Here is a 10,683-nt window from a genome sequence, read left to right on the forward strand (position 1 = left end):
GATTAGTTTAATAAAAAAGAATACATTTTAAAAATATGGATAAGTTGTTGTTGTTATGTGCCATCAAGTTGCCTGCGACTCATAACGACCCTATGTACAACAGCCCTAAACCCTGCTCTATCCTGTACCAATCTTATTGTCTCTGACACACCTACTCCCAATTACCCCAGTCACTGAATCAATCCATCTCATCGAGGGTCTTCCTCTCCTGCACTGTCTCTTCACCCTCCCAAGTATGATGTCCCTCTCCAAGGACTGGTTCCGCCTTGTAACATGTCCAAAGTATATCAAAGCTTCAGAATCCTTGTCTCTAAGGAGCAGCCTGGCTTCACCCTCTCGAGGACAAACCTATTTGTTCTCCTAGCAGTCCATAATATATTCAACACTCTTCTCCAGCACCACAACTCGAAAGTCATTAATTCTCCTTCTATCATCCCTAGTAGTTGTCCAGCTTCATCATAAATAATCAAAATAAAGATTAGTAGATGAATGAATAAAGAGACCTTTCGATAAAAATTAGTGAATCAGAGTATAATAATCAAATAATGAGAGTGATTAATAGAACTATGGAGGGCATATTCATCTAAAATTTAAAAACAAGGATTAAGTACAATTTTAGGTAAATAATAAAAGGAACAAAAATATAAACAATTATTAATAAAAATTAATATAAATGAAAAATTTCAGTACATAACTGTTGTTGTGTGCCATTGAGTGAGAACCAACTCATAAATGATCCTCCAGTGGGTTTTCAGATGCAGTAAACCACACAGGAGGAGACAGCCATCCTTCTGCTGTGGAGTAACTGGAGGGTTCTGGTCTTGGCCCTTTGGTATTGCAGTGCAGCTTCTTACAATAGGCCAGCAGAGCTCCCCTGTACACAAGTAAATATAAAACAGTAAAAGTAAGAAGGTAAGATAACATGTAAAATCTCTTAAAAGAAATAAATAGTTTATTATATAAAGAAGTCATTAAAAAGTGCATAAAAAGAAAAAAATACTGTCACAGAGGAAAAGCTCAATACCCTGTTACATTCAGAGCAAGGAGGCTTACTGAGGATTGAAACAGCTGGAACTAGGGTATTCTTTTACACAAAATGACCCTCAGGAATTCTGGAGCTAGCAAATTTTGTATTAGCTGACAGCTACAAAACAGAGTAAATTTCCAGCAAAAACCATAAATAATCAAAGTCTCAAGTTTTGACACCTGGCTTTGGCAAGATGTATTGACAACACTGAGTTTAGACCACAGCCTTGACTCGGTGTTTCCAAAAGTGCAAATAGCATCTTTCTTAGTCTTTTAAGTCACTGGACAGCCTTACATGGTCAAGATAGCCCAAATACCTCCATTTTAGGATCTGCCTATGATAACATAAATAAATACATAAAAATCAGTGGCCACTTAGAATCCTTGACCACAGAGTGCAGACTGTGAGCTCCCTGCAGACTCCTGTGGAAACTATGGGCAGCTGGACTGGTAGAGGACCAACCGGCAGGGCTAGGGTCAGAGGGAAGCCTGCTCCACCTGAGGTGCTGTGGTAGGATGGTGGGGAGTTTTAGATGTCACTCTCTCTCTTCTTATCCTACAACCTAGAAATGTTGAGGGAGAACTGGATCCCTTGCAGACCTTGTGGGAAGGAGACGGGGCCCATCATGAGAGGATAGGAAAAAGCCATCCTGGGCCATGAGAGCTCCTCTCAGTATGTGTCTCTGTGTATTTGTACATGTGCATGAATGTAAATTATTGTTGTCAATTGCTGTTCAGTCTAACACAATTCATAGCGACCCTATGAACAGAAGGCTTAAAACCTTTCTATAACTATTGTCATTTATCAAAGTTTGTAGAGTTTCCCAGGGTATGTTGTTTAGGAAGTGAATTCCACTCCTGCTTCCAAATGGATGCACATTATTAGTGCACATCTATAAGCCTGTACATGTATGCACTTGTGTACATATTTTGCATGTGTGTGAGGATACACATATGTATACAAGTGAATGTGCATGCACATATACGTGTGGATTGATGTATGTGTATGTGTGAGTGCACATGGGAAAGCCTATGGGTATGGATGTACCCATATGTATGTGTATCTGCAAACACATGTGTATCTGTGTGCTTGCACATAGTCATGTTCACATTCACACCCTGGCAGGCATCCTGGCCTGAGGGTCTACTCAGATGGGCTGGATGTCTCTTGTCTCAGTGGATTTCTGGTAGCTGACACATGCAATTCACATCCCTCACCTGCTCCTCTCTGGGGACAACCCGGTGGTTGGCAGGAACAATGGGTTGGGGATCCAGGCCCTAATGCAGAGTACATGGTGGGCAGGATGAACAGTAGAGCATGGACAGTGACCCAGGCAGCCCTCTAGGCGCAGATGACCAAGCTCAGTGAGGAGATGAGCCTGTATTTCCTGAAGAGGGAGGCCAAGCTGTGTGGTTTCCTGCAAAAGAGCTTCCTAGCTGTGGAGAAGGTACTGGAAGAGCGGGAGGGTGGGCAGGTTGGGGTGCAATGTGGGCAGGCCAAGGGCAGGGTGTGAAGGTGAGAGTGGGGCAAGGTGTGGGTGTGGTTTTGGAGGGGCAGGGTTGAAGGACATCCCCATGGGGCTGCAGGCAGGGCAGGGTGAGGCTTGGATGTGAACGGAGTGGATGGTAAGGTGTGGGGTCCAGTGGATGTGGGCAGGGCCAGGAAAGGACTTTGGGAGAGAAGCAGGAGGATAAGAGGTATAGCCAAAGGGCAAAGCAGCAGAGGTGTGGATGTGGCCACTGGACGAAGAGAAGGGTCAGAGTGGAGTGGGGTCAGGGGCTGCGGGTCCTGTGGACATAGCCTTGACCTCCTGGTGGAAGGGCACCCTAGGGTGTGCTGCCTCACAAACAGAGGTTGCCCATAGAAACTGAAGGCAGAGGAGAGAGCCCGGCTGCAGACAGAGGCCAGCCTGTGGGAGGAGCTGGAGAACCGCTGGCAGGTGCTGCAGGGGTGCTGTGAGGAGAAACTACAGGCCCTACGTGGGCAGCACGAGGTCAGAGGTCTGGGACCCAGGGGCAGTGGGCTTCTCAGAGGAGAACTAGATTTGGCTTCATACGAGTCACAGGGCCTCTCTGCCCTCAGCAGGAAGAATCGCGCCTCCAGGAGCAGTGTCGAGGCCTGGACAGAGCAGTGATCCAGTTGACCAAGTTTGTGCGGCAGACCCAGGTGTTGCTTGACCACGTTCTGCAGACCCGGTGGGTGTGCAGTCAGGGTCAGGAGGGGGAACTTTTGGAATAGATCAGCATGGAATGGCCCCAGCAGCCCCTGCAAAGAACTAGGCCCAGTGGAACAAGAGGCAGGGAGAGAGGGGTGGTCCGCCCTTGACCAAGGACACAGCCTGAGAGTTTCCCTCATGGACCCTCCTTGGCTTTCCTGGGGTTCCCTTCACTGCCTTGATGCTGAGGTTCCTTTGTCTTGATGACCTGATGCCAGGGATGCCAGGGGACATGTGGAGGAAATCCAGGCTGGAAAGCTGACCTCCTACCTGCAGGAGAACCTAGAGGCTATGAGGCTGGCCAGAGAACTGGCCCAGCAGGAGGCGCACAGCACCATAGAGTTGGTGAGAGGAGTCAGGGCCAGATCTGATGGGCAGTGGTGGGCAGGGATCAGACACATGTCCACAGCTGGGCCTCTCTGCCCCCCTCTGCTGCCCACAGCTCCAGGAGAAGTGCCGGGCTCTGGAGCTATTAGCTGCAGAGCTGTCCCAGCAGGTGAAGGACCTGGGTGACCACCTGGTGGCCCTGAACTGGAGGCTAGACATACATGAGCATACTCTGAACCTGCAGCTGTCAGAAGTGAGTGCTGGGTGGTCCACCAGGAGGAGCAGGCCACCACAGAAAGATCAAAGTCCCAGAGGATGGCCTGAGCCTCTCACCCACCCTGGAGATCTCCCTGTGAGGGTCTGGCCAACCTGCCTGACAGCCTCTCATTTCAGAGTCCACTGATGAGGCTGGAAGGCATGGAGATGGCATGGGGCCCCAGAAAACCTAGCAGCCTGGGTCCCAGGTAGAGCAGCTGGCTTTGGTTCATTTTTAAAATAGAACATTAAACTCACTGCCTCAAGTCAATTCTGGCTCACAGCCACCCAGCGGCACAGAGGAGAGCTGCTTTGTAGGGTTTCTGAGGCTGTAAGCTTTACAGAAGCCAACTACCTCATCCATCTGTCTCAGAGCTGCTGGTGGATTCAAACTGTTGACCTTCTGGTTACAGAAGAGCTTTTAGCCAGTGCCATCAGGTCTCTGAGATCAGCTTTGTTGAGATCTAGTTTATATAAAGGAGCTCTGGTGGCCTAGTGGTAAAAAGCTTTACTGCCAACCTGAAGGCATGTGGTTCGAGTGCACAAGCTGCTCCACAGGAGAAAGATGGGCAAACAACGTCCTTGCAATTTACTGGCTCTGAAAATCCACTGGAAGGTCAGCTATGGGTTGGTTTTGACTCGATGGTACTCAACATCAGTTTGTGTAAAAAACAACCACCACTCAGTATGAAATCGTAGCTGACTCTCACTAGGTTTTCCAAGGCTATAAATCGCACAGGAGAAAACTGTCCATCCTTCTCTCTCAGAGCAGCTGGTGGGCTCCGATTGCTGACCTTTTGGTCAGAGACAAAGTCTTTAACCATTGCACCATGAGAACTCCTAGCCTCACCTTACCCACTATTGTCAAGTCCTGACTCATGGTGGTCCTCCCTGGTGGATTTTCCAGGTTATATAACAGAAGTATATGTTACTGTGAGATGCCATTGATTTTGTTCCAACTCATAGCAACCTGATGTACAGACCATGAAACCCTTCTGAGTCCCACACGGTCCTCTCACAGTCATGCTGTGACTGTGTCACTTGGGCCCATTGCTGCAGCCAGTGTGTCAGTCTCTAGGCAACTACTAATCTACTTTCTGCCCATATGCATCTGCCTGTTCTAGATGTTTGTCCTTGTGTGTCTGATGGTCACACCTCAGCACAGTGTTTTTGGGTCTCTGTACATGGTAGCATGTCTCAGGACTTCTCTCTACAGCTGGGTACTGGTCTGTTGTATGAATGAACTGCCTTTTGTGGATCAGTTCATCTATTGACGGACACTTAGGTTACTTCTTCTTTGGGTTGTTGTGAATACCACTGCTATAAATGACCCCATGGATCTCACCCAGGCCTTAGGTGTGTGGTCAAAACCCCTGGCCTGCATCTTCCTCTCCCACGGATGTTCACAGCTTCTTGTCCTCTCTCTGAGCTCTGCCAACTCAGTAGGCAGCAGAGGCTTTGAGAAAGGTCTACTCACACCTGCTCCTTGAGCTCAGGGTATTTGAGCTTCTGGATTCCACAGAAGAGCCTTGTAGGGGTTGCGGGGAGCCAAGCCCTCCACTGTAGCGGCCCATGTGTCCTCCCTCTGAGGCTTGACTGCCCACCAGGGTGTTTGCGTCCCAGGTGAAGAATGGATGGCAAGGCATGAAGAAGTCATCCCTGGAGGATCTGGCCATGTGGCAGCAAGAGACCGAAGTGCACCTGAGAGAGGTGCAAGAGAAGGTGGACAGCCTCCCCCGGCAGGTGAGTAGAGATGGGGCATTTCTGTCCCTCTCCTGACCTAATCATACCCTTCCACTCCTCCTTTCCCTATCTCCTTGCCCTTCCCTCATACCTCCCCTTCTCTTTTCCCACCTCTTTTCTCTCTTTCCTTCTGTTCCTTTGCTACCCCTCTCCCCTTCTTCTCTTCCTCCCTTCACCTCCCCATCTCCTCCTTCCTCTGTCCCTTTCTCCTCTCCTCCCCCTTCCCCTTCATTCTCCTCTTTCCCACCCTGGCTCTCCCCTTCTCCTCTCCCCCCCTCCTCTGATACTCTTCCCTGTTCTTCACCTCCCTTCACATCTATTCTTCCTTCTCTCATTTCTCCCCTTCTCCTCCCTCCCTTCTGCTTCCCCTCCCCTCTTCCCCCTTGTTCTCTCTCCCACTCCTCCGCTTCTCTTCTCCTTCCACCTCTCCACCCTCCTTTCCTCCTCCCCCTCACTTCCTCTCACTTCTCTCTTCTCCCTTCCTTCCTCTCACCCTCCCTTCCCCTCCTTTTCCCCACCTTCCCATATTCCCTCCCTCTTCGACCTCCCCTCCCCCTTCCTTCTCCCCCCTGCATTTCTCCTACCCTCACTTTACCTCCCTCTTTTCTCTGCTCTTCCCCTCTCTTCCCCAAGCCACTCCTCTTCCCCCTTCCATTAATCTTCCTTCTACCCCTTCGTCCTTCCCTTCTCTCCCCTTCCCCACTCTCCTCCCCTCTCCCTCCTTTTTCTCCACTCTCCACTACCCAGCTGTTCCTTGAAGGCACTACCAGGGTGGGGGTGGCCTTGCCCTGTTAGCTGCGTGTAAGGGAGTTTCTCCAGGCTACCTGATCCTGTCCCCACTCCTGACCCTGCTCAGATAGAAGGTGTGTCAGACAAGTGCATTCTGCACAAGAGTGACATGGACCTGAAGATTGAAGTTGAGAGCAAAGCCAGGTGAGGGCTGACAGCATGGGCCACACATCCACCCTCACCCACTGCCTTTGCCCATCAGGTGAGGTAACTTTACTGTACCTGAGCCCCCTCCCGAGGACCCTCTCACTCAGGGGGCGGGACATGAAGCCCTCATGTTTCTATGGGAAAGGATGCTGACTGAACTGTCTCCTTACTCCCTGAAGTCCAGCCATCTCCCCAGGACTCTCTAGAACAGGGTGGCCTCATCCTCCACACCCACAGGGAGTTCCAGGTGGAGACACTGAGGCAGGATCTGGCTGCCCTGCTCTCCTCAGTGCAGCTGCTCAAGGAGGATCACCCTGGACGAAAGATTGCTGAGATCCAGGGCAAACTGGCCACGGTACCCCCGGGACCTGGCGAGGAAGGGGGACCAGGGCAGCAGAGAACTGGAGCATTCAGGGCAAACTGGGCATGGTAACCAGCAGATCCTGGTGGGAGAGGGCCTGAAGAACTGGGCACAGATGATTTCCAGGCATTTCTTGGGGTGGTTGAGAATAAAAGGCTGTGCCCCTCAGCCCCCTCACCCCCAGAGTCCCCCAGGCCATGACAACCAGCCCAGAGGAATTTCCTGGTGGAGTGTATCACCAAAGAAGCCCAGGAAGGACTTGAGGATGGGGGATGGGGCAGCTTCTCCTAGGGCCCCCTCCCTACCCCTATCTTATCATGATGGGGGGAATGTTGAAAGAAAGGGTGGGCACCCACTGGACGGAGAAGTCCTCTGGGGCCTGTAGCTGGGGGGATGTTCAGCTGGCCCTCCTGTGCCCCCTTACAACCCCTGGAGCATATTTAGTTCCAGAACCAAATTATGAAGTTGGAAAACAGCCTCCAAGATAACAAAACGATCCAGAATCTCAAGTTTAATGCAGAAACCAAGCTGGTGAGTGGAGGCGAGCTCGCTGGCCAGTCCGTGGGTGGGCAACAGGCTGACCATTTCACTCATCCTCCCCTCAGTCTGCTCAGCGTCTCCTGGCAGAGAAAGCCCTCCTAGTTAGAGACAGATAAGCTGCTATCAGCTGGCCCCTCCCCACGCTGTCCCCATCGCCCCAGCCCTTCCGTGACATCTGTCCCCCGCCAGCGGGTGGAGGAGATCGCCTCGCTTCGAGAGAGCATGCTGCGTCTGTGGAGTGAGGAGGGCCCATGGGCGCTGACCCTGGGGGGCCGACGGCTGCTCATGTCCCTGGTGCGCCAGCGTTTCTTCATCAAGGACGTCGCCCCCAGCGAGGGGACCTCAGTGAACCAGTGGGGCGTATACCAGGCCACCAGGTGGGGAGTGAGGCGGCCCAGGCGGGGTCTGGGCGGGTCTGGCAGGGGTCCATGGATGGCCTTTGAGCCACTCTCTGGCAGGTGGCTGCGGTGGAAGGCTAAGCTTCTGAGCCTGAGTACCCTACATAGGCCGAACTCACTCCCCGCACTCCCTGAGGAGGCCCAGCGCCCCGAGCCCAGCACGAGCTGCCCTTCTCGGCCCCTCCTCCACTAATAAAACAACGATTATGTCAGACTCTTCAGTGACCCCACATTCTGCCTGAACCCCCATTCCCTGCCAGCGAAGGATACCTGTCCAGGAGGATAGGGTAAAAGAGGAGTTAATTGGGGTGACCCAGGTCTTTCCAGAGACCTAGTCCCAGGAATCCTGGGTGCAACTGGGGCCCTGCAAAGCCTCCAGAGTCCAGGCCTGCACCCCCAACTCCTCCCCTCTGCAACCATAACAGTGGACTGGGCCTGTCGGTCCACAGGTGGGACTGACGCTCAGTGGGCTGCCGTCTGTGGGCAGGGCCTCCTCAGGCTTTTGGCCTCTAAGAACCGAGCTACCTGAATCTGGGTCACTAATAGTGTTTCCTTTCCAATTAGGCCCCCTGCCTCCAAGAAAACCCTGATCCACTCATCTAGAGCTGCTATCTGCAGAGTAGGCCTCCGACCTCACCCTGACTCTCCCCTCGGCCCACAAGACCAGTTGGGTGGGCAGTGAAGGGAGCAATCCGGTCTTGGCTGGTCTCCAACCCAAGCCTCTGCCCACAGCTTCTGGAGGCCACAGCTCCCAGCAGGTGCCCCCTTTCTGGGGGTGGAACTCCAAGGGACTAGTGGGTCACGAGGAGCTCCAGGTATCTGGGAGGCAGATAGGAGAGTTTGTGTGTCCCCAGCACCCACTTCTGTGACTCCGTGGGGCTCCCGGGGAGCCATTGAGGGCCGTAAGAGAATCTGTGTCCCCAAGTCCCCTCCAGTAACCCTCCAGGTGCTCTGGGGAGTCTTTCTGGACAATCTGGGTGTCCCTAGCGCTCTGACTAGGGCTCGGCCAGTGGCCCGCCTTCCAGGACCTCGCCATCCTCAGGGCCAGCCTCGGCTGTCCAGTTGGCCAGCAGGTCGCTGAAGTCGGGGGTCCTGGGTTGTAAGAGACCCAGGGCGCTGGGCGCTGGCTCCCTCCAGAAGGACTGTGGCAGCCGCCGCTGAGTCATGGGTGTAATGTGGCCATACTTTCGCTGCAGCCTCAAGCTGTGCTCGCCACTAGGTCCCGCGCAGCGCCCCAGCCCATACTCGAATAGCTCGGCCAGCGGCCCCAGCGGCGGGGGCGCGCGGGGTTCGCCGTGGTGGGGCGTCCCCTGGGCCTCGCGCACCAGGTCCGCGTAGTAGCGCTCCCGGGCGGACCTGCCCGCCGAGCGACCCTCCCCACGGCAGTCCCGGGCGTTGGGGTCCTGGCCCTGCTCCTTGCGGCCAAAGTACCTCTGGATGTCCCCGCTGATGAGCTCAGAGAAGCGCAGCAGCCGGCGCGCGGTCTCGGGGCTGCTTGGGCCTGAGGACACGGGGGCCCCGCCCGTGCTGGGGGGGACATGGATGCAGCTCCCGGGCCCTGAGCCCTCCAGCGCCACCTCCTCATCCTCATCCTCATCTTCCTCCTCTGAAGTCTCAGGAGCCTCCAGATCCAAGGGCGAGTAGGGCTGGTGGAAAGATAGCTGGAAATCGCACAGGGGCTGGGCCACCCTGGCTGCCATCTCCTCGCAGCTCCAGGACAGCAAGGACAGCTGGAGCTTGCTGGGGGCAGTTGAAGAGAAGGCAGGTGAACAGCCTGGAAAAATTGGTCTTGGAGCCCACCCCGCCCCCTATCTCGGTCCAAGACCTGCCCTGGGTTTGGAAGGGAGCAGAACCCTCAAAGGCTGGTGGCCCAAATGTGTTTAACTAGAAGGGCGGGGCACTGTGGGACTGGGTGGTGGGCTATGGGGACAGTGACATGGAGGGACCATCAGAATCATTGTGGGGCTAGGAATCAGTCGATCTTGAAGGACTCTTGAGGCCATGGGGATGCAGAGGAGACAGAGAAAGGTCACAGGGCCTGACCCACCCCATCTGAGTGAAAGGGTTTGGGGGCCCTGCTGGTGAACTCTCACTTTAGGATCTGGTTGCTATGGCGTCAGTACTGGTCTTGGTGGCTCATGGACAAACTGGTGTCTGCCAGGGGTGGACAAAGGCTAACCAGAGCCGAGAACAGACCAGGGTCCAGAGACAATGCCTGGTAGGGGCTGAGAAGGCTCAGAGATGTGAAGGGTGGTTGCCCTCCTCCCAGTGCTGGCCTTCAGGTCTCCTCTGATTCTGTTGCAGACACTAGAAAGGACACACTCCGCATCCTGCAACCTGGGAGAGGTCAGCAAAAGGAAGGGAAAGAGAGAGGAAGTGGGGATCCCCAAGCCAGGGATGGTTGAAGAAGGTGATTGAGCCAGGTCTTGACCAGAATAAGGAAAATTCTGGGAACGCCCGTGGGGTGAGACACCTCCTCTTGGCTAGCAGCCACCCTGGGGCTGATTCTGAATCCCAGAAGACGCCCAGTCCCCATGGACTGGAGACCAGGAGTTTAGAGAGTGGAAGGCCGAGTGTGAGACATTGCCTTCCTGAAATTCCTCCCAGAAATTCTCCTCCCCACAGGGTCTTGCCGGCTGCTGTGTGTCCCTGACACAGCTCACAGGGCTGCAATGGTCTTTTCAATAACCCTCCCTCTCAGAGATCAAGATTTTGGTGCCCCACTCTCTACCCAGCCTGCCTTTGTGGACCCTGCTCTGCCCAGCCCTGGGAAGCCTGGCTGCAATGCCCTCCTGGGTATGAGCAGTCCCTGTTGACCAGATCTCCTGTCCTGGGCGGAAGAACACACCGCCATACCTGCAGGGAGAGGAGACAATCCCAT

The 10,683-nt window shown here is 53.8% G+C and overlaps 1 protein-coding gene across 1 annotated transcript in view; it reads left to right on the forward strand.

The window, feature by feature from the left end:
* CCDC154 (coiled-coil domain containing 154) overlaps nucleotides 1-7,995 on the forward strand; it is a 20,728-nt gene extending 12,733 nt beyond the window's left edge. Inside the window, exons 6-16 of the mRNA XM_006901922.1 lie at nucleotides 2,373-2,474; nucleotides 2,892-3,020; nucleotides 3,110-3,222; nucleotides 3,461-3,587; nucleotides 3,685-3,822; nucleotides 5,448-5,567; nucleotides 6,424-6,500; nucleotides 6,741-6,858; nucleotides 7,309-7,395; nucleotides 7,594-7,781; nucleotides 7,863-7,995. Of these exons, the coding sequence (XP_006901984.1) occupies nucleotides 2,373-2,474; nucleotides 2,892-3,020; nucleotides 3,110-3,222; nucleotides 3,461-3,587; nucleotides 3,685-3,822; nucleotides 5,448-5,567; nucleotides 6,424-6,500; nucleotides 6,741-6,858; nucleotides 7,309-7,395; nucleotides 7,594-7,781; nucleotides 7,863-7,995 (1,332 nt within the window). The remainder of the gene's footprint in view (nucleotides 1-2,372; nucleotides 2,475-2,891; nucleotides 3,021-3,109; nucleotides 3,223-3,460; nucleotides 3,588-3,684; nucleotides 3,823-5,447; nucleotides 5,568-6,423; nucleotides 6,501-6,740; nucleotides 6,859-7,308; nucleotides 7,396-7,593; nucleotides 7,782-7,862) is intronic.
* Nucleotides 7,996-10,683: the final 2,688 nt, after the last annotated feature.

Source organism: Elephantulus edwardii, unplaced genomic scaffold (assembly GCF_000299155.1).
Source record: "Elephantulus edwardii isolate Elephantulus edwardi_28Jun2011 unplaced genomic scaffold, EleEdw1.0 scaffold00350, whole genome shotgun sequence".
NCBI classification, from domain to species: Eukaryota; Metazoa; Chordata; class Mammalia; order Macroscelidea; family Macroscelididae; genus Elephantulus; species Elephantulus edwardii.